General features: G+C 38.4%; 1 protein-coding gene across 2 annotated transcripts in view; it reads right to left on the bottom strand.

Annotated features, from left to right (window-relative positions):
* Positions 1-6,450: 6,450 nt before the first annotated feature.
* LOC117425599 (transmembrane protein 269-like) overlaps positions 6,451-22,396 on the bottom strand; it is a 41,957-nt gene continuing 26,011 nt past the window's right edge. For both annotated transcript variants that reach the window (XM_058993452.1, XM_058993453.1), the window contains exons 3-7: positions 21,690-21,831; positions 20,438-20,535; positions 15,686-15,829; positions 14,253-14,453; positions 6,451-9,177 (exon numbers count right to left, since the gene is read on the bottom strand). In XM_058993452.1, coding sequence (XP_058849435.1) covers positions 9,068-9,177; positions 14,253-14,453; positions 15,686-15,829; positions 20,438-20,535; positions 21,690-21,831 — 695 coding nt within the window. In that variant the 3' untranslated portion in view covers positions 6,451-9,067. The remainder of the gene's footprint in view (positions 9,178-14,252; positions 14,454-15,685; positions 15,830-20,437; positions 20,536-21,689; positions 21,832-22,396) is intronic.

Below are 22,396 nucleotides of genomic sequence, written 5' to 3' on the forward strand. Positions count from 1 at the left end.
AAGAGTCCAGAGCCCTAACCACTACTCCACACTGCTGTCCACAATACTACTACTACTATGACTAATAATAATAATAATAATAATAATAATAATAATAATAATAATAATAATAATAATAATAATAATAATAATAATAATAATAATAATAATAATAATAATAATAATAATAATAATAAATGCATACATATTTTATCAATGTTATTGAAAAATACCAATATTTTATAAATAAGTTAAATTATAATATTAAACATACCCGAAGTAACTCTTTCAGCTTCTTTTTTTGTCATAAACAAACCTGACTTATCCAGCAGTTTTCTTGGATCTGTCGTGCAATCCTACTGCCTTGTGTATTTGTATTATTTCAGGGTAGTTCATTTATATTTCCGTCGCAAAATATTTGTTATTGACGTTGCTCCAGGATTGTGATGGCTACAAGTTAGTGTTTTATGTTTATTTTAAAGCAAGTGTTTTGTTATTGTTTTGCAGCATGGATGGGGTTAAAATCCCCCATCCAGCTAAAACTTGTGCATAATGTGGCTGTCCCCCAAATTAGTTAAGTAATTACCATTTGGGAGATGGCCACATATATATATAAAAGCAAAGCAGCCAGTCATAGAGATTGGTTGAGAGTGGAGAAGAGGAAAACAGGAGTAAGAGAGAGATCTAAAATGAAGAAATAACAATTGCTACACGTACTGGAGTTGAACCAGCACAGTATTTGTTTTATTTTGTTTTGTTTTATTTTGCCATGTTGGCCAAATAAATGCCATGTTATTTTGTTTGTTTGGCCACTGTGCCGTTTTTGTTTTGTCGAGTATTTCTGTGTTTCATGATGTTTTGATTAAATCTTTATAATTTTGTTATTAATAAAGAATTAAGAACGGAGTGGCAACTCATCTGTAGTACCATGCCTGTCTGTGGTTACTTCCTGGTCTGTGACATCACCACTCGAACATCCTGTCACACCCTGTCTTCAGGTGGACTCAGTTCGGTTCGTTTGCCAAGTGAACTTTCTTGTTCACACTAGAGTTCGGAGCCAACCCCCCTAAGGGGCTCAGTGTGAACACAGCCCTAGTCCTGCTCCATTGCACCACGTCAAGGTTGTTTGGTATGCTTTGAAATGTAAAATAAGCAATTGATCAGCATTTTATTACCCACTTTTGGACATACCATTCATCATCATCGTGCAGGTAAGAATGTCTTGATAAGTGTGTGATAACATGGTATTAAAAGTACATGTAAAAATAGTCTCTGTGAACATACCTGAAAAGAGGAAGTTGAAAAAACACATTGTACAGGGTATTATAATATTCTAGAACAGCATCTACAGCAAATGTAATACTTTTAAATGGCTTTTGAGTGGTTTTGAAGTTATTTGTTAACCTGATGTATTGAATAAATATGGATCTCCTCATTTAGACCCAACACTGGTTTCCATTGACCTTAAATGTTCCTTTTTCTCTACCTATACTAATTAATTCCCAGTATAATATTTTGTTAGCTGGAGTGTAAAGATCCAAATGAGAAGCAACTGCTAGTCTGTGGAATACAGAAACTGGTAGGGCTATATTTCCAGCCACTCACTGGAAACACTTCACATCATTGCTAGCGAGATTCGCTTTGATAATCGTGATACTAGAGCCAACCTACATGAAAAGAGACAAATTAGCTGCTATCAGGGAAGTGTGGGAAACATGGGTAGAGATGTTGCCTTTGCTCTACAACCCAGGACCAAATGTTACAGTGGATGAACATCTTGTCCCCTTCAGAGGACACTGTCCTTTTAGTCATTATATGCCTAACAAGTCTGCTAAGTATGGCATCAAAATAGGGGCAACCTGCAATGCTAAATCCAGCTATGCATGGAATATGGGAAACTGCCTGGAGAAGTACCTGCAAGAAACCAGGGGATGTGAGTAATGTTGGGAATGACTCAAGGATTCCAAGGTCATAATGTCACAAGTGACAACTTCTTCACATCCTACAGACTTGGTGCTGAGCTACTCAAAAGAAAGTTGACCACGCTTGGAACAATGAGAACAAGCCTGAGCTTCCAAATGAGACTGTAAAGATGTAGAACCAAACTGTGCACTCTTCAGAATTTTCTTTTATGAAAGCACAGCATTTGTTTCATACTGTCCAAAAAAAGCAAGAATGTGATTGCGATGAGCACCATGCATGGGGATGGTGTGTACCAGGGATGACAAGAAGCCAGAGAGGATATTGGACTACAATTCCTCCAAAGGAGGAGTTGACAACCCGGGTAAACTGACAGTAATCTATACCTGTCAATGCATGACCGCCCGCTGGCCACTGGTCATCTTCTACCATATGGTTGATGCGTTGGCATACCATTATTTTGTCCTTTGGAATGCTGTCAAGCTGTATCAATGCAGAATTTTCCTGGAAATGTTAGGCAAGGCACTAGTGACACCCCTCATTCAAAGAAGATCAGGAAACCTAGAGCTCCTGCAGCATCTGCTCTTATACACAATGTTCAAGTAGAAGGAGCCAGTGCATCTCGGCCTGCAGCAACTGGCATTTGCAAAAATCATTACCTGTGACAAGTATCTGTGCAAACATCATATCTACCTTCTGTCCGTCATGTGCAATGTGATCTCACAGTTCTGTCCTGCATTTACAAAGGAACCTGAGTGTACATATTTTCATGCTGGACAGAAATTATGTTTTGTTTTGTCACAAGTATCTAGAACCTTTTATGTCCTATTCTTGTATAAATCCACATTTATTGGGACACTGGCAGGGTGAAAGCCCCGCGTATAAATAATGTGTTGTATTTAAACAAAGACTAATTATTTAGAATTTAAGCTTGGCGGCAGCTCCTCCCCTTTTGGCACTGGAGACAGCAGCGGCCCCTCCCCCTTTGGCTCTGGTGACAGCAGCCAGCCCTCCCCCTTTGGCTCTGGAGACAGCAGTGGCTCCTCCCCCTTTGGCTCTGGAGATGGCAGTGGCTCCTTTGCTCGCCTCCGGGAAAAGCCACTCCTCCCGTTCTTCCATTTTCGGGCAGGCAGCTCCTCCTCTTCAACTTTGGTTCGACAGACAGCTGATGGGGCCCATCTCTGGCCTTTGGGCAGGTGGCTGCTGTTGGGCCATCAGGCGAAGCCATTCATCTGCAGACTCCACCTCATCCTTCACAAACGCCTCCATGAAGCGGGGTCTTTGTAGGGTCACTTTTCCCTCATGTGTCCAAACTCCCCACAAGCTCCACTAAGCTTCCCGCTGCCTTTGTTTATCATGCCAGTCTTTATTTAAGTCCATTTATTATTATTATTATTTTTAAATCATCTATAGTATGTTGACATCGAAAAATCTGTAAAAAACGTCGAAAAATTTGTAAACAAAGATATTAGATATTCCAGAATCTATCTTGATGTTACTTCAGCAATGTGGACTACACTTCCTCTGATTTGTGTTATACTAGTACAGTATATATTATCAGGTAGGGCAATGCCAAATGGCTTAGCTTGGGGCAGCAGTGCTGTTGAAACCATTGGTGAACACCAAACTTCTGAGGTATGAAGCCCTCTGCTGATGACTGAATCTTCATGGGCAGCATAATGCACCTTGCTCCCCCGTTTACATACCACAGCATCTATTCGTACCTGTGACAGTCAGGTACATTGTCATAGGGGGATTATTAAATTATATTATTTACATCTACATTATTTCCATTTCTATAATACATCAGTATGTACATTGGTTGAAAGGATGAAAACTTGTAACATATAATTTAACTTTTTTTTATATAAAGATAAAATGATATGACTGCAAACTATTAGATTATCAAAAATTGATATTTTCTGTTTTCAATAATAAACTTCACATCAATAAAAACACAATTTGCAAATGATATCTTTAAATAACCTCTTTAATTTTGTGAACATTATAACACCACTACAATTTATTTAAGGGCTGCAGAAGTTAAATAAAGTTAAATAAAACACAAGTAATACGAATTTTAAAACCTTTATTTTGATGTCAAGTGCATGTGATAAATGTCCAAGTGCTTGTTTAGTGGTGGTATGCATTGTGATCAGTGCCCAGGTGCTTGTTTAATGGTATGCATTGTGATCAATGCTCAGGTGCTTGTTTAGTGGTATGAATTGTGATCAGTGCCCTGGTGCTTGTTTAGTGTTGGTATGCATTGTGATCAGTGCCCAGGTGCTTGTTTAGTGGTATGCATTGTGATCAGTGCCCAGGTGCTTGTTTAGTGGTATGCATTGTGATCAGTGCCCAGGTGCTTGTTTAGTGGTGGTATGCATTGTGATCAATGCCCAGGTGCTTGTTTAGTGGTGTTAGCATTGTGGTCAATGTCTAAGTGCTTGTTCATAGAAAGACCCAGCAGAGATGCAACGTCTGAGTGCCCAGACAGGAGCTCACTACTGAGCTACCTGCATTCAGACTAAGATAGCCTTCCCTCCCTCCTACACTTGCTTAGTTTCACATCATCACACTTGCTAAATGGTCCTCTCAATACAAAACCCATGTGCCATGCCGACTGTGTAATTCAGGGCTTACTGAACTTGCATACTATAGGGAAAGTGGGGTGTCACCCGTAACTGTGTCTGCCAGCTGTAGCATTAGGAAACGCAGAAAGACTCCACAAAATAAAGTGTATGTAACCCTGACGTGACCCTTTGTTTGGGTAGGGCAATATGGACTCTTGAGAGCAGGCATCTGATCTTCATTATAAACAGGATTTCTGATGTTCAGTTTTAATTGATAAACAATGATAAAATGTTCCCATTTATTCCATAAACACTCAAAGAAACTCACAGATAGCTACTTATTACTAACACCTTAGATCAGTGGTTTTCAACCTTTTTTTTTTAAACTGTACCCCCTCTGTCTCAAGGTTTCACCTCAAGTACCCCTTCATAGTTTTCGCTCTACTGAATGGTACTACAGTTGCAATAAAAGGCAGAATAATCTGATTAACAAATGGTTTCCATTTATTTAATATATAATGTATGTCACAACAGTTTGGGTCTGGCAAACTGCTGGTTTAGGACAGAGTAGCAAACAGTAGGCCTAATGTATAAAACTTGTAATTGCGGGTCTTTGGATGCATAGAGTCTAAAGACAGTATTTGGGAATCTCTTCGGAAACATATATTTGCTTTCTATTTGGCAAAGTTATAAATAATCAAAAATAGTCTGCACTGTAAATGTTTATCACGTTACCATTTATTTCCCATCTCAATATAATTGTGTGCCATTTAAAATTAAAACATTAACCTCAAAACTATAATAACTAAAAATGATAAACTTTTTATTAAAGCCAACATAAAAATGATCCAAAGGGACGCTTTGCACTTTTTGTAGATGTGTTATCATACCGTCAAAGTATGAGTATTGTGATTATTACATTATGTATGTTTACCGGAGCATTTATACTTCTAAAAAGTTGAAAACAGCAAAGTTCATGAGCAGCACAGAGCGCTCTCCACAGGCACAATCACCAGACGCCTGCTTCACCCACTCTAATATCAGTGTAAATCCGTTCAATCAAAATCACGCATGCGTACAGCTGGATGATGATTTGAAGCTATACTATACTGAACAAAAATGAAACATTTATGCACAGTAGTTCAGAGATAATATATAATACCGTTAAAAAAATCTTTTCTTTTTTTTGCTTCATTTTTATTTTTGCTTTTCAGAGCATGGCTTTTTGGCCATTAACAAATTAAACTTAACATTTCTAAAAGTAAACTCCAAAACTGGGATCAAATTATAAAAACCAAAAAACAGAAACCCTTTTTATAATGAACACATGCTTAACATGGTAGAGTCCACAGCAATAGCTGTATTTAAAAAACAATGTTGGGTGTCCAAAGATATCCTCTAAATTAATAGCATCCAAATGCATGTCCCTATTGGCAGTATCATGGATAATGGAGAACCTGAGTGTAGAAGATCTTTAGTCTAAACCAGGGTCCAGTGTGTTCCACTGAGGAATGATTTCTCTAGTTTATAGTGTGAGGCTGGTTCATGCGGCAATCGAGAGACTGTCAGTAGCTATGTTTCCATCAAACTGTTTTTATGCGCTAAAAATCATGGGTGTAAAAATAAAGCTTAGCAAATGTGATGGAAACAGGAGAAATTTGGTTAATCCATGTGAGCGGACAAAAAAAAAAAAAAGTTTAATAGGGGTAGACAAAAATATATCCTGTATGATAATGATGCATACAAATGCAATGGAAATACTTTCTGAACACATTTTATGAGCTAGCGCATACTTTTTTCAGTCATATGGTGGTATTTATGTGGTCAACACAGCTACCTAGACATGGCACTTAATGCAAACTTAATGACACATATCATATGTTAATCAGATCTGTAGCTCTGACCAAAAGTTTTACATCACCTAGAATTTTAGAATTGAGACATCATTAAAAAAAAGAAGGAAACTACATGAACAAGAAACTACATGAACAGAATTTAGATATTTTATTAATCAATAGTTTTTTGTTAAGTATATGAAAAACTACAATGCGGTATGTAATTCAATATATTAACGTAACATTATTCAGCAGGTTTCATTCGACTTTTTGAAGCAAAACTGGTTAATACTGTAGGGTGCTGCAAAACTTTTTCCACAGCTGTAATTGACCCCCGTAATTATCAAAAAGAATGATTCTTGAATCTCCTATGTTTTTTTGTAATATAAAAACTTGCTTGGGGAGCAGCGGACAAAGCAGTTACAGTAATTCAACTTAAATAACACATCACTGCAGGGATCACCACAGTCACGTTACATGACAGACACCTTACAAAATACTAACCTCACTAATGGACATGATCATATAAAATATACAAACTTCATAATGCTGGGCTAGCACTACCTATACACCGTCCGATTTAAACCCCACAATTTTCTGGACTGGATAATTATTTTGTTCATTTACCAAACAATTGAATATGGCTGCAATTAGATTTTTTGCATTAGAGCGTCCATTTCTGTTAGGTTCAAAAACTCAAAGTGAACTTGCTTCAACATTTACACAACGATGGTAAATAATAAGCTGACCTGTTGTAAACTGTAACAGCTTTTGGGCGAGACAGAGATCATTCTGTGCGTCATTTTGGTCCAAGTTCACAAATGCCGACATACACCTGACCCTGTTTTCTTTCGCTTTTCTTACACATCTTCTTTTCTGCTGCAGACATGTTTAATATTTTCATCATCTTTTTACACCAATTCTCTGCATGATCTCTGGCCACTGTAAATTTTAATTCCTTCATTAAATTTCACCCCTGGAGTGTTAAATAAAATATTCATTTTCCCAAGCAGGATTGATCTTCTTTTAAGTTTCGGTACAGCTATCTCTGGTGGGGATCTGATACTGGACTGCCATACTGTCTGCTTTATTATTATTATTATTATTATTATTATTATTATTATTATTATTATAACGATTACTTAAATTACATATAAGGGAAAAAGTACAGCTTCAAAAAATACTTTTAAATTTAGAGGCTATATTAGTGTGTGTACATGTATGTATATATATATATATATATATATATATATATATATATATATATCTCAATCAATGCTTGTGCAATTTCAGTTAATTCTGGAAAATACGCTGTTCCTTCTTGGTCCATTTTCAGTCCAGCAGCAGTTATATAACCTGAATGCTCAGCGAGGCTGGTTATTCATTTGAGTTTACAAACTAGCAAGTGAATAGAAAAAAAAATGAATGGAAATGCATCAAACTTTTTTTTTTTGTTATTCAGATAAAAAACATTTATGCAATAACCATTTTTTTTAAAACTTGTGACGTCATTACGTACAGCTGTTTGTTTGCTAGAATCCAGTTTGATGGAAACAGTTTTTTGTACAATAAGATTTGCATATATTGTGTGAAATTGTGCAAGTTCACTAAAAATGTGTTTGTCTTGTTGATGAAAGCATAGCTACTGTGATGATTTCTAGTCTCTATAGTGGAGTTGAACTTTAGCCAGTCACGTTACGTCTCCCAGTAGTCTGAAGACCAGTATAAACCAGTCCTGATGATATACTTTCCTAAATCTCATTCACAGTGGGCATAGCTTATACATTATATCACATAAATATACATTTTAACACAGCCTTCAACTGTTTAAAAAAATATACAAATCTTACATATCGGGAAAAATATCTTCTGTCCTGCTTCTGCTATGACAGTGAAAAACAGCACAGCCCCTTATCAAGAAGAAATGCACAGAGAGACACAGATGAGAAGCAGCAGCTTTCTGGGCAGATACTTGAATGTGCCTCCTCACACTGGGGGGCAACGACTGGCTTTGGAAAGTTTGCATGCTATAGACATACATGAAATATTCAGGACTGTACTCTGCCGAAACACAAGGACACACGTTATCATGCTGTTAAGTTAATTCAATGTAAAAAAGGTTACATGTTGTTTTTTTTTTAATCCTTTACCATGTTTTTTTTTACTATTTGTTATTATGCTTTTATGGTAGAGGTGTACAAGGGTCACAATAGGTCTTTAAGCAGCTGGTATACATTTGTATGTTCAGTTTATTACAAAATCTTGAAAAACTCCAAGTATAAAGGCTGAAGCCTTTGCTACAAGGCCTGTGTGAGGGGTATCAGATTAGTAAACTGTGACCATCTCTCCAACTTCTCAGCTGTAGCTCAGCAAATCACCAACTGCCTAAATATCCTCCCAGTTATATCAATTATACCCCCATCAGTAATACAGAAGCAATATACAATCCGTTTAACACAAAGAAAGAGCCTTTTAAAAATGCAGTTTTGTATGGAATCATATTCCATTAGACGACCAAGTTAATGTACATATACAATCGTCTATACAGAAGGGTTTTTAAAACACCAAAATCCTAAAATCAGCACTTCAATAAAAAGAGACTGAGGACTGTCGCAGCCTATTCAGGTCGAAGGTTAATGTGTCTTTAGTTGTCATGGTGACATGCTGCCTCATGATGGAGTCTATCCAACACTGGCTCAGCTTCCGTAGCCAAAGCTTTTGCTGGAAAGGTTAAAATGAGGAGGATACTTGCTGGGGTTTGTGTTACACTTTACAACTCCAGAGAGCTGCTGGGAAGAGAATGTAGGAGACTGACCATATTAGGTAGTAAACACAAGCCGAGGGAAATGAAGAACACAGCACCATGACAACTCCTGCAAGAAAAGAGAAACCAGAGAAACCAGAGAAACCCTGGATTAGTGCAAGCTTTAGGGGACAGGCACAGTGACCACATACCTATACATTCATTGTACCAGTCTGGGTCTTTTATACAACAATGCAAACCACTGTGTGGCTTATTCTTTAATTTTAGTAACATTACATTTGTGGGATTTACTTCTCATGAAAATATTTTGCATTGGGGATGCAATGTACTGGTGCTGAAAAGTGACTTAGGACAGAAAGTGGTATCGAATTGGTATATTCTAAACCACGTGTGTTTTTGTTTTTTTATCAGTATCGTACAGATAGAGTGTGAACACGTTTTAACAGGGTTTGTTGTTGAAAGACTCATACTACCCGGCATACACAAACACTCATCCTTAGAAGTAGAAAGCTGGAGCTGAAAGTTTGAGTTAAAAAAAATAATTGTCTTGTTAAATTTACTCTGTGCAGACCTAATAAAAAAATGAATTATTGATGCTGAACTGACTAAAACATCCAAATGCAAAAAGTATTAAAAGAAAAGAAAATGTTAGTTGAGGTCCCGAACAATTGTGAAACTGGAATAAGCAGTAAAATGTGTCAAGCTGAAAAACAAGTGAAAGGGAAGCTGCGGACACATATTTGGAAGCTGCTTTAAATTGAAGCTTCTGTGAGCAGGGCAGTTTATTATTATTAAGGGAGCTTCATTTACTGTGCAGGTACTGAAATGAGTTTGTTGCTGTAATCGGCATATTGATTGCATTCAAGTATAAGGGCCTTATCCAGTCACATGTATTATAGTAACAGGCTATAATAAATGGCTATATACAGACATGCTCAAATTTGTTGGTACCCTTACAGCTCATTGAAATAATGCTTCATTCCTCCTGAAAAGTGATGAAATTAAAAGCTATTTATCATGTATACTTGCATGCCTTTGGTATGTCATAGAATAAAGCAAAGAAGCTGTGAAAAGAGATGAATTATTGCTTATTCTACAAAGATATTCTAAAATGGCCTGGACATATTTGTTGGTACCCCTTAGAAAAGAGAATAAATAATTGGATTATAGTGATATTTCAAACTAATTAGTTTCTTTAATTAGTATCACACATGTCTCCAATCTTATAATCAGTCATTCAGCCTATTTAAATGGAGAAAAGTAGTCACTGTGGTGTTTGGTATCATTGTGTGCACCACACCGAACATGGACCAGAGAAAGCAAAGGAGAGAGTTGTCTGAGGAGATCAGAAAGAAAATAATAGACAAGCATGGTAAAGGTAAAGGCTACAAGACCATCTCCAAGCAGCTTGATGTTCCTGTGACAACAGTTGCAAATATTATTAAGAAGTTTAAGGTCCATGGAACTGTAGCCAAACTCCCTGGGCGCGGCCGCAAGAGGAAAATCGACCCCAGATTGAACAGAAGGATAGTGCGAATGGTAGAAAAAGAACCAAGGATAACTGCCAAAGAGATACAAGCTGAACTCCAAGGTGAAGGTACGTCAGTTTCTGAACTCACCATCCGTTGCTTTTTGAGCAAAAGTGGGCTCCATGGAAGAAGACCCAGGAGGACTCCACTTTTGACAGAAAAACATAAAAAAGCCAGACTGGAATTTGCTAAAATGCATATTGACAAGCCACAATCCTTCTGGGAGAATGTCCTTTGGACAGATGAGTCAAAACTGGAGCTTTTTGGCAAGTCACATCAGCTCTATGTTCACAGACGAAAAAATGAAGCTTTCAAAGAAAACAACACCATACCTACAGTGAAACATGGAGGAGGCTCGGTTATGTTTTGGGGCTGCTTTGCTGCGCCTGGCACAGGGTGCCTTGAATCTGTGCAGGGCACAATGAAATCTCAAGACTATCAAGGCATTCTGGAGCGAAACGTATTGCCCAGTGTCAGAAAGCTCTGACTCAGTCGCAGGTCATGGGTCCTCCAACAGGATAATGACCCAAAACACACAGCTAAAAGCACCCAAGAATGGATAAGAACAAAACATTGGACTATTCTGAAGTGGCCTTCTATGAGTCCTGATCTGAATCCTATCGAACATCTATGGAAAGAGCTGAAACATGCAGTCTGGAGAAGGCACCCATCAAACCTGAGACAGCTGGAGCAGTTTGCTCAGGAAGAGTGGGCCAAACTACCTGTTAACAGGTGCAGAAGTCTCATTGAGAGCTACAGAAAACGTTTGATTGCAGTGATTGCCTCTAAAGGTTGTGTAACAAAATATTAGGTTAGCGGTCCCATCATTTTTGTCCATGCCATTTTCATTTGTTTTATTATTTACAATATTATGTTGAATAAAAAATCAAAAGCAAAGTCTGATTTCTATTAAATATGGAATAAACAATGGTGGATGCCAATTAATTTAGTCAGTTTCAAGTTATTTCAGAGAAAATTGTGCATTCTTCGTTTTTTGTGGAGGGGTACCAACAAATTTGAGCACGTCTGTATATATATATATATATATATATATATATATATATATATATATATATATATATATATAGACAGTGCTGTGAAAAAGTATTTGCCCCGTCTGATTTTCTGCATTTTTGCATATTTTTGACACTGAATGTTATCAGATCTTCAACCAAAACCTAATATTAGATAAAAGGGACCCTGAGTGAACAAATAACACAAATTTGATACATATTTCATTTATTTATTAAAGAAAGTTATGCAACACCCAATGCCCCTGTGTGAAAAAGTAATCCCCCCCTTAGACTCAATAACTGGTTACGCCACCTTTAGCAGCAATAACTGCAACCAAACGCTTCTTGTAGTTATTGATTAGTCTCTCACATCGCCGTGGAGGAATTTTGGCCCACTCCTCCATGCAGAACTGCTTCAACACAGTGACATTTGTGGGTTTTCGAGCATGAACTGCTCGTTTCAGGTCCTGCCACAACATCTCAATGGGGTTTAGGTCTGGGCTTTGACTAGGCCATTCCAAAAATTTAAATTTCTTGTTCTTCAACCATTCTGATGTAGACTTGCTTGTGTGTTTCGGATCATTGTCTTGCTGCATGACCCAGCTGCGCTTCAGCTTCAGCTCATGGACATTCTCCTGTAGAATTCTGTGATACAGAGCAGAATTCATGGTTCCTTCAATGATGGCAAGGCATCCAGGTCCTGATGCAGCAAAGCATCCCCAAACCATGACACTACCACCACCATGCTTGACCGTTGGTATGAGGTTCTTACTGTGGAATGCAGTGTTTGGTTTTCAGCCAAAAACTTCCACTTTTGACTCATCTGTCCATAGAACATTGTTCCAGAACTCGAGGATCATCCAGGTGCTTTTTGGCAAACTTGAGACGAGCATTCATGTTCTTCTTAGTGAGCAATGGTTTCCGCCTTGATACTCTGCCATGAATCCCATTTTTGTCCAGTGTCTTTCCGATGGTGGAGTCATGAACACTGACCTCAGCCGAGGCAAGAGAGGCCTGCAGATACCTGGATGTTGTTCTAGGGTTCTTTGTGACTTCCTGGACAATTTTACGCCTTGCTCATTGGAGAGATTTTGGCAGGACGGCCACTCCTGGGAAGATTCACTACTGTCCCAAACTTTCTCCATTTGGACAATATGGCTCTGACTGTGGTTCGGTGGAGCCCCAGAGCCTTAGAAATGGCTTTGTAACCTTTTCCAGACTGATAGGCATCAACAACTTTTTTCCTGAGGTCTTCAGGAATTTCTTTTGTTCGTGGCATGATGTGCCTCTACAACCTGTGTCCTGACAACTTCACTCTGATGGTAAGGGCCAAAGTTAGTCAGATTTATATTGGGCAGGGCTGGCCCAAATCAGGCCTGGTTGTTAACCAAAGTACTCAAACAGCTGACCCTAATTATCCCTTTAATTGGGTTGAGTTAACTGGGGGGGGGGGGGGGGGGGGGGCAATAACTTTTTCACACCTGAAGATTGCATGTTTGATTACCTTGCACACCAAACAAATGAAAGATGCACCAAACTTCATTTTTTCTCTCAGACTCCCTCTATATACTACTACAACCCACAAAAAAATCTGACCAAATACAATGTGAAAAATGTGCAAAAATGCAGAAAATCAGACGGGGCAAATACTTTTTCATGGCACTGTAATATATATATATAGTTAATATAATAAAGTTTTTGCTTGCATCAATCTAGGTCACATTTTAAATTAGAAGTGTCTCCTCATCAGAAGCTATTTTAAAAGACCGCCAAACTTCTCTGTCACTTTGAAGCCAACATGTTGATTAAATAATCGCAATTTCAAAAGCCAGGAGCTGAAGTTCTACTTACAGCTGACTCCAGCAACAACAGGGCCTCCAGGTTAAAGGAGCTCTCTCTCAATACATTATTTTATTCTTTCTACATTGTGTCTAATTAATTTAGACATTGGTATGAGTGAGACAACACAGTTAAAACAACGTGTGTAATAATGGTAGCCGTTCCCTTGGCTGCACAAATGCAGTTTGGTTTTTTGGTTTTAAACTTTCGGTTCTGGTTTTAAAAACACAGTTGATTAAAAACGGAACCAATCCTAACTGATTTGCATCCCTATTTTACATGTATCTGAAGATGGGAGATTATTTTTTCAGAAATACCAAGATATTTAGTAGTGCTGGGACAAATATCCAAATATTTGAATGAATTGGAATGTATTCATGTAATGCATGTAAGGCAAAAATCCATGTCTGTTTCAGCTTTATACCTTATGTACTGTTTTTGGCCTGAAATACAAAAAACATTTTTAAAACATTTAAAAAAAATTAATAGTAGTTCAACTTAGTAGTTCAAAGTAGTCAGGTAAAGTAAAGCCTTCAAAAACTATTCTTACTAATGAAATATTTTTCTACTTTAATACAGTGTTACATATAAAGGCTTTGATTACATTTTGCAAATTATTGAATATACAAATAAGTGTCTGAATTTAGAATGAGAGGACCATGTGTGTCCCAGCACTAATATTTAGTAAGAGCTCTGATGTAGGCCCATGGCATACAGTTCACCCCACAGTGGGTTCAAGTCTGTGTAATGGCGTATTTTGTTGTATCATGTGTGTACAATCCATGAAATAGTTTGAAACTCACCGCCTGCATAGACAATCTTCTTCCAGGCCTGGGACTCTAGCACCTTGTCGTGGGGGTAGAATCCGTGGTCCACCATGAAGAGGATCATCAGCACAGCAGTGATGCGCAGCACCAGCACATTGGCTCCTGTCAGCAGGCTGGTGCAGGCCAGGATAGCGGAGGCATAGGGGCAGGGCAGCCCTCGGTACATGAAGGGGATGCCTGAGGAAGACAGTCTGTGATGAGTGAACTGCCTCCCTTACAGAAATAAATACCATTGGAATAGCATGCTAATATTACAATGCCCAGGAGGAAACCCTAGCAGAAAGAATAGATAACACCATTACCAGTAGTGGCAAGACTTAGAACAATTATTGAAAACTTGTATGCTAACCAGTGTGTATTTTCAGTGTAATTTATAGTGTCCCCGGTGTTCTCTCCAATTTAGAATATCTAATTACACTCCCTCGCTGCAGCAATCGACAAAAGCACTCAGGAGAACTATGCACTGATCTAAAGATCCAGGAGCTCTGGAAGACAAAGGTCAGCCCTGCAGCTGTTCGCATGAGCTCACTGGGTGCTCTGTTGCACAATGAGGAGATACAGTCCCTGACAATTTTGCCTCCCTAACCCGTGCTTTTACCAGGTGAGCCACTCAGGGATTCATACAACAGACATATTTACAAGTGAAGGTGAAAGGTAACGTTCCATTTTTCTCAGGAGAGCTAAAACACATTTTTGGTGGGTCACTTAATAGTTAACTGGAATGCAGGCAGCAGGAACACTTTGAATTGAAATCCTTTGGTGACCAGCTTGTTTTTCAGGTCATTGTCTTTGTTGCAACATCGTTATTAATGAAAGCTGGGGATGATACCAGCGTTTCTGTTAAGTGTCAATTACCCGTCGGAGACAGTTTCAAAAGACAGTTGACAAGCAGAGACTGAAGGGCATCCTCCAATTCCATGATCAAGCCAAATGCCTCTTTACACCCAAGAGCTCTGCAGTGCATGTCTGCGAGCTACAGGCCTCTTGATATCAGCATCAACCCCGAAGGTGTCTGATTTGAACTCACTGGAGGCCTCGCCAGTCAGGTCCACTGTAGCGTAGTGAAGAGTCTGTTTTACCTGCATAACCCGTAAGAACACCAGAGGCAATGCAACGCTCCCTGTGAAATCCCCAGCAAAGACTGGCAACTTCGCACAGCCAGGCTGACTGTATAACTCCAGTGTCTTGAAGAAGTGTAGCATTTGTCTACTTGCCTAAGTGTTTTATACTTTACTTAGAATATGGATTGAACCTTTTGAATTAGTGGATGTTTAGTATGTTTCAAATATTAAGATTTTAGTAATTATAAACGTCATTAGAAAACAAGTAGGACAATTACAACTCTCTGTTTTGCTAAGAGCATTCTGAGAAGTATGGGTATCTCAAGAAAGATCTGCTTTTTTTCTTACCACTAGAGTAAAAGCAGAGACGAGTGAAAACAGCCATAACGTAGAAGATCACCAGAATGCCATCCATTAAACCATGTGCCTGCAGCAGCAGCGCCGTGGCGATGCCAAACGTGGTGAAATCTGCAAAATCATCCAGCTGAGCTCCTGCAAAAAGAGAAGTCGCACCATTAACACTGGTGTTTCACAGTCAACTGCACTGTACCCAAAATGAGGTGGGGTGTTTTCTGCTTGTTTTCAGCATTTCAAGTAATTGTAGCTAAATCATTCCATAACCCTCCTTAGACATTTTGCAATTCCATTAGCTGCTGAAGTCTCAAGTGTGCATTTGTAAAAGAAACGCATGTTATAGTATTTTTAATTTAAAAACATATCTGGCACTACTTTAAGTTAAAGGAAGTTCTCATATATACATACATATACATACACACGTGCAGTGCTAAAAGTGTAGAACACTATTTATTAACACAAAATAAATAAAAGCTGTGGAAAAGTTTATTGAACAAATAAATTATTAAACAGTGCTTTTGTATATACACATTCAACAGTAACAGCACTTTATTTAAACACGTTTGCACATTATGAAAAACAAAACGTTTCCAGTGTCTGGGAAATGAAATACTGGGAATTACGTTCTGTGTGATCAATGTGAAATCTGAGAGTTCTTATTCTGCACCAGTAACTGGAAATTGGGAGTCAAGGGGGTTGCTCTCTGCACAGTGCATCTGTACTTCCAGATTTACTTCTGTAAGTCTACTCCTAAACTTTGATTTGAAAACATGGCTTTGCAGAGGTAAGTTGGCACGAACATAGACAACAGCCTGGCGCCAACAGATTTGACTTCAGCATAATCCTCAGATTGAAGTATATTAGATCAGGTGCTCCGAATGTGTGACTGAGCAACGTCGCCTGAGGCTTGCAGAGAAAGGAAGTCACTTTCAAATTGCTGTCGATTCAGTGATAACAGTTTTTCCAACTGTTTCACATTTCTGACTGCAAAAGAGAAAGGATCTTTTAGAAATGAGCATGCAAGACCCATCCTGTCAGAATCCTGGACTCGATGGGAGAATGCAATCTGCAGTTCTGTCAGCCAGGTAACACAGCGCTCATTTTCAAAACTGACACCACTGCTCAATAACTGGAAATTGTGAAATCAGGCTCTTGTCATTTGGTTGATAAACAAATCCAGTTTCTGTCAAAACTGGCGGACACATTTGGCCAAATCAGCAGCTGTTTTGTCACGCCTTTGCAATGACAAATTCGGTTCATTCATGTGTCTTGTGATCTCTGTCAAAAGAACTAGAGGCTGAACTATGCATCACATGTGCTTCTGCAGAGTCACTTACAATAGGACCTTGCTTGTTTTACGTCTCATCTGAAGGACCGAGCGCAAGGAGGTTAAGTGACTTGCTCAGGGTCACACACAGTGAGTCAGTGGCTGCTAGGATTGAACTAGGAACATCCTGGTAACAAGCCCCTTACTTTAACTATTGGACCAGCATGCCTCCTATCATGGGGTTTAAATATGGAGAACCTGGTTAGCTCTAATCTTGGACTGCCTTAACTAAAGTAACAGACGTCAGTGGATAAGGAAGGATACACTTTCTTGCTTAAACCTAATTATCTATACTAGGTCTATTTTTAAATACTAAGTTTTGGGCTTCTCAGGCAAGATCCATGGTGAATCACATACTAAAAAGTACAATTGTACTTTTTGATTGATTTTCTCTGCTGGATTATCTTTAGAAAGCAGTTTTCCTTTTCACTCCGCAGAGTCACCAGCAGAGGCAGTGAAAGCACTAGGGTTAGCAGGGCTGCATGGATCCTGCCACCTTTCTGGTAAACAGCATTCCCCCTGTTGTACACCACTGGCCAGCTTATAGCAGTCTCCTGTAGGGGAGGAGGGGATGAATTCATTATACTGCTATGGGTCAAAGATTTAAGCAATTTCAGATATGCTGAACGCTGTAAGCACCAATTACTCACACAATCAGAATAATCCCACTGGATTCACTGTGGTTAGTTTAAAAGTGATTGTGCAATTGACAAAAAACACATATTAAGTCATGCATCAATTGCCATTTGTGCACAATAGCTGCGAAACGCAGAGCAGGGTGTGAAATGTGGAGCTGGTGAGAGCTTTGGAAAAAAATAACTGTCAATATACTTTGAGAGAAATACATCACAAGAAAGATCCACCATATTTACTTTTTTTTTTTTTCATTTTAATAATAATACACTGCAGCTATCCCATACAAGAAAATACTATAGTACTGTCCAAAAACACTACTTTGCTATAGCATGTACTGTAGTATTTCTATATGGGCTCAAGCCACAAACACTGTGCAGTAACCAACAACAAATTCTTTAAAATGAGTTATACCAGGGCTTCTGTGTTTCGGTTTTTATTAATTATTATTATTATTTCTTTAAATGTTTTTTTCGCGGCTTTCGCTTTTTATATACTGTATGAAATTACTGTTTTCGGATACTTCCCAAAATGCTTGGTCGTTTTCTTTCTGTCACAATAGTAGTAACTCGACAGTATTTGCACATTTAGTTGTACCTTCTTTCCTTTGCTGGCTTCCACAACAAAATCCTTTCGGTCACGGGCACATTCTTCTGGGTTTTTTGTGTGTTTTTATATTTCGCCACAATTTGCAATTCTGTTTAAATTCTCATTATCTAACTGTAATATAGCTTTAAATCCTGTGAACAAGCCTTCTACTGTAATTGTAATCTCGTTTTAAATCTCACAAGCGGAGTCTCCAATAGAAATGTAGAATTTGCTGCCACTCAGTAGTTGGGGTGGGTTTAAAGTATTCAGAACGAATGAATGATAGGTACGAGTCAGGAAGGAGGAACATTGCCCAACTGCACGGAAAGGTAGCTTTGTTTTTTGAAGTATTTTTTTTTTAAAATGGGAAAGCGGTGAAGTCAGCGTGAATTGAGTAACCATTTCCAGTGTTTTTCCGGTGTTTTCCTGTGTTTATTAACTATACACCGATTTCATTTTTTTTGTATCAGGAGTATTTTATCGTTTTTCAATGGTTAAAGCCAAAAATCATAAGCCCTAGTTATACCTCAAACTCCTTGGCACAAGCATACATTAATGAAGCATATTTACTAACCTTTGCTAAAGGAGTAACAACACTGTTAAGACTAGACAAATATCATACACAACAACAATTATGGAAAGTCAAATCCTGCTAAAACACTATACAATCTAGGCTCTTAAAACATTCGCTAAAATGCAGATGCACTGCCAGACAGCAAGCAGATTAATGTGAAAGTCTATTAAGGGTTGAGCCTGAAGTTTTATCAAGAATGACTGAGAAAACCATGGAACTTGGTTGATAGAATATACTGTAGAACGCATCTGTGAAAATGTGAAGCTGTTGAGTCGTGCTCACAGAACAGTATTCGCACCACCATTAACACTGCAGTCAAATAAATGATCTACAAAAAATCTTTTCGCTTTTCCATTTACTGTTAAAAAACGATACACTCTAATCATCAATAAAAACATATTTGTTCTTGAAGTAGCACCACACCTGGAACAGTAATCATACCTCATTGTTAATCAGTTTGTTTATACATATATGTATATATATATATATATATACCTGTATAGATACAAGCAGTGCCTGGGAAACGACACAGATGGTACGCCATGGATTAAGCATGGCTTCCATGCCTCGTACCGTCAGCCCTTAACATTGAGAAAATGATTTGTAGGGAAGAAAAAGAAAAATCAACCCCTTCAGCAGAGGAGAAGGAGCTGGCGTTATAACACAAGCCTCTCTGGTCTGCATATTCATTTATCAGGTTCAGTAGCAGGCACCGACACAACACATACATCTTAACTCGTAGTGAGTGGCCAATGTGTTGTGTCATGATTACTGAGAGCAGTATCTCGGGTCTGATGCTGAAACAACATTTAACTAGGGTTGAGAGTTTCTGTGAACACAAACAAAGGGCCCCTGGGGAATATCATGTCAGCTTGAATGGTTTGCAAGCGTCACAGTGTTTCCATTCAGTCTAAAACTGCATTTCTGTATTGGTAACTGAATAGGTTACATACACTGTTAAAGATGGTTTGTTCAAGTTGATTTAGCATAACTAGAGAAATGTCATTGTTTAACTAGAGAAACATTACTGTATAACTAGAGAAACATTACTGCATAACTAGGGAAACGTTACTGTTTAACTAGAGAAACGTTACTGCTTAACTAGGGAAACGTTACTGTTTAACTAGAGAAACGTTACCGCTTAACTAGAGAAACGTTACTGTTTAACTAGAGAAATTTAACTGTTTAACTAGGGAAACATTACTGTTTAACTAGAGAAACGTTACCGCTTAACTAGAGAAACGTTACTGTTTAACTAGGGAAATTTAACTGTTTAACTAGGGAAACATTACTGTTTAACTAGAGAAACGTTACTGTTTTAACTAGAGAAAGGTTACTGTTTAACTAGGGAAACTTTACTGTTTAACTAGCGAAACGTCATATTGAATTTTGTGTCAAAAAGGTAGGCTTCATTGCAGTTCCTTTTCGTTCATCTAGTAGGCTTACAGGGCGACCAAGTACACTGAAAAAAATTCTTGTTAGTTGTGTGTGTAAGTGCAGCCTTTTTGGTTAAAAGGGAAGGTAAGGTTTTACTGTAAGGATATGGAAAGTCTGAACAATGTGTTGTGTCATGATTACTGAGAGCAGTATCTCAGGTCTGATGCTGAAACAACACTTAACTCACCAAGAGCTGAACAGGCATTGAGTTGCCTAGCAACCGCTCCATCAGCCAAGTCCAGGAGGTACCCCACCAGAAGCAGCCAGCACGCAGCGTAATGGTGTCTGCAGACAGTGAACAGACTTGTAAACATGCGAGCAACACATAGATAACATTTTACAATTAGTGCCAGTCCATATGAATAAGAGCTGGAATCATGCTGATTGCCTGCATATTAACATTGTGGTTAACATATATTACATTTTATTTCTGACAAACGTTTAATTAGGGCTAAAAAACACCCACTTAAACTGCCTTCGATGAAGCGCTTCCTGTGTTTATATATATTTCTGTAACTTTAACAGGTATTTTTCTCTTTTTTAAAGAAACAAAATTGTAATTTACTCAGTGGAATACTTTACTAAAGCAATATTATACTTAAAAGAAAAAAAAAAGTTTAACATTGGTCTGGAAATATTATCATTAAGAAATCAGAAACCTAGGAACAAAAACAAAGGGCCCTGGGGAATGCCATGCCAGATTGAATGGTCTACAAGTGTCACAGCGTTTCCACTCTAAAACTGCATTTCCATATTGATAGGTTAACTAGAGAAACATTACTGTATAACTAGAGAAATCTTACTGTTTAGCTAGAGAAACATTACTGCTTAGATAGAGAAACATTACTGCTTAGAGAAACATTACTCTTTAACTAGAGAAACGTTACTGTATAACTAGAGAAACATTACTGTATAACTAGAGAAATATTACTGTATAACTAGAGAAACGTTACTGTTTAACTAGAGGAACGTTACTGTATAACTAGAGAAACGTTACTGTTTAACTAGAGAAACGTTACTGTTTAACTAGAGAAACGTTACTGTATAGAGAAATCTTACAGTTAAACTAGAGAAACATTTCTGTGTAACTAGAGAAACATCAGTTCAACTAGTGACCTGATCTTCTGCGTATGACACCTGCTGGTGAAACACTGTATTTCAGTAGTTATCTGTGACAAACCAGTTTCTAGTCAGCTACCGCCCTCTCGCATGCTGAAGATGCAGGACAGGTTAACTAAACTGCATATCGCACTGACCCCAGTTTAATCGCTCTGCATATTGCAACATACTTCAACATGTGTATAGCTGGCCATGGCTACCACTCTAACATAGGGAGAGAAGTGATTCTACCATTTATTGTCTCACAGAACACGAGTCTCACAATATCCAAGCACTCAGATATTCACCCATTTAGAACACAAGTCTAACCAGATACCCACCCATTGAGGCTGCAGAGGATAGAGCACAGTCCCATCACCATGTTCGCCATAGACAGAGCATTGGCCACATTCTTCCGTGCAAACTCCTGGAGCTGGCCTGCTTGCTCACTCAGAAACAATTTCTTGGCATGCTGGAAGACACCTGAGACCAACAGGAGAGTTATTTAGAGGGATGGCTCTGGGTGGTGAAAGCCTGTCTGACAAGCAGGCTGCTAGGAGGGACAACGAGAGCCCAGTGCACAGCAGCAAGCTGTTTTTATTAAATCAGGGGTTCTCAAACTGGGGACCACACAAAAGTCTCCTAAAACAACACGTATATTTAATGTGCATGTGTTTTCAATCTCTGCGATTACCTTTTCTCTCAGTTTTCAGTTGATCCTTAATCAGAATATTTTTCACTTGAAGGGATTCCCCAAGCACAAAGTATGAGAACCTCTGATTTAAGCGTAAGAGTTCCTGACCAGGTTCAAATAAAATAAAAATAAAAAATGGCATCTGGATAACTAGTTAACAGGTCCGACTGAAGCATTACCACCAGTTGTTTGTGTTCAATTGACTCATATGAAGGTTTTCTAGTTGACACCAGATGACTGGCTCTCAACAAGCAAATGTCTGTGAATTCCGCAGGTGTCTACTGGGTTCAGCCAGGGGTTACTATGTATGATGTCATGGTTTATAGATAATGGATGTCTACAGTGCATTTAACG

This window comes from Acipenser ruthenus, chromosome 20 (genome assembly GCF_902713425.1).
Source record: "Acipenser ruthenus chromosome 20, fAciRut3.2 maternal haplotype, whole genome shotgun sequence".
Taxonomy (NCBI): Eukaryota; Metazoa; Chordata; class Actinopteri; order Acipenseriformes; family Acipenseridae; genus Acipenser; species Acipenser ruthenus.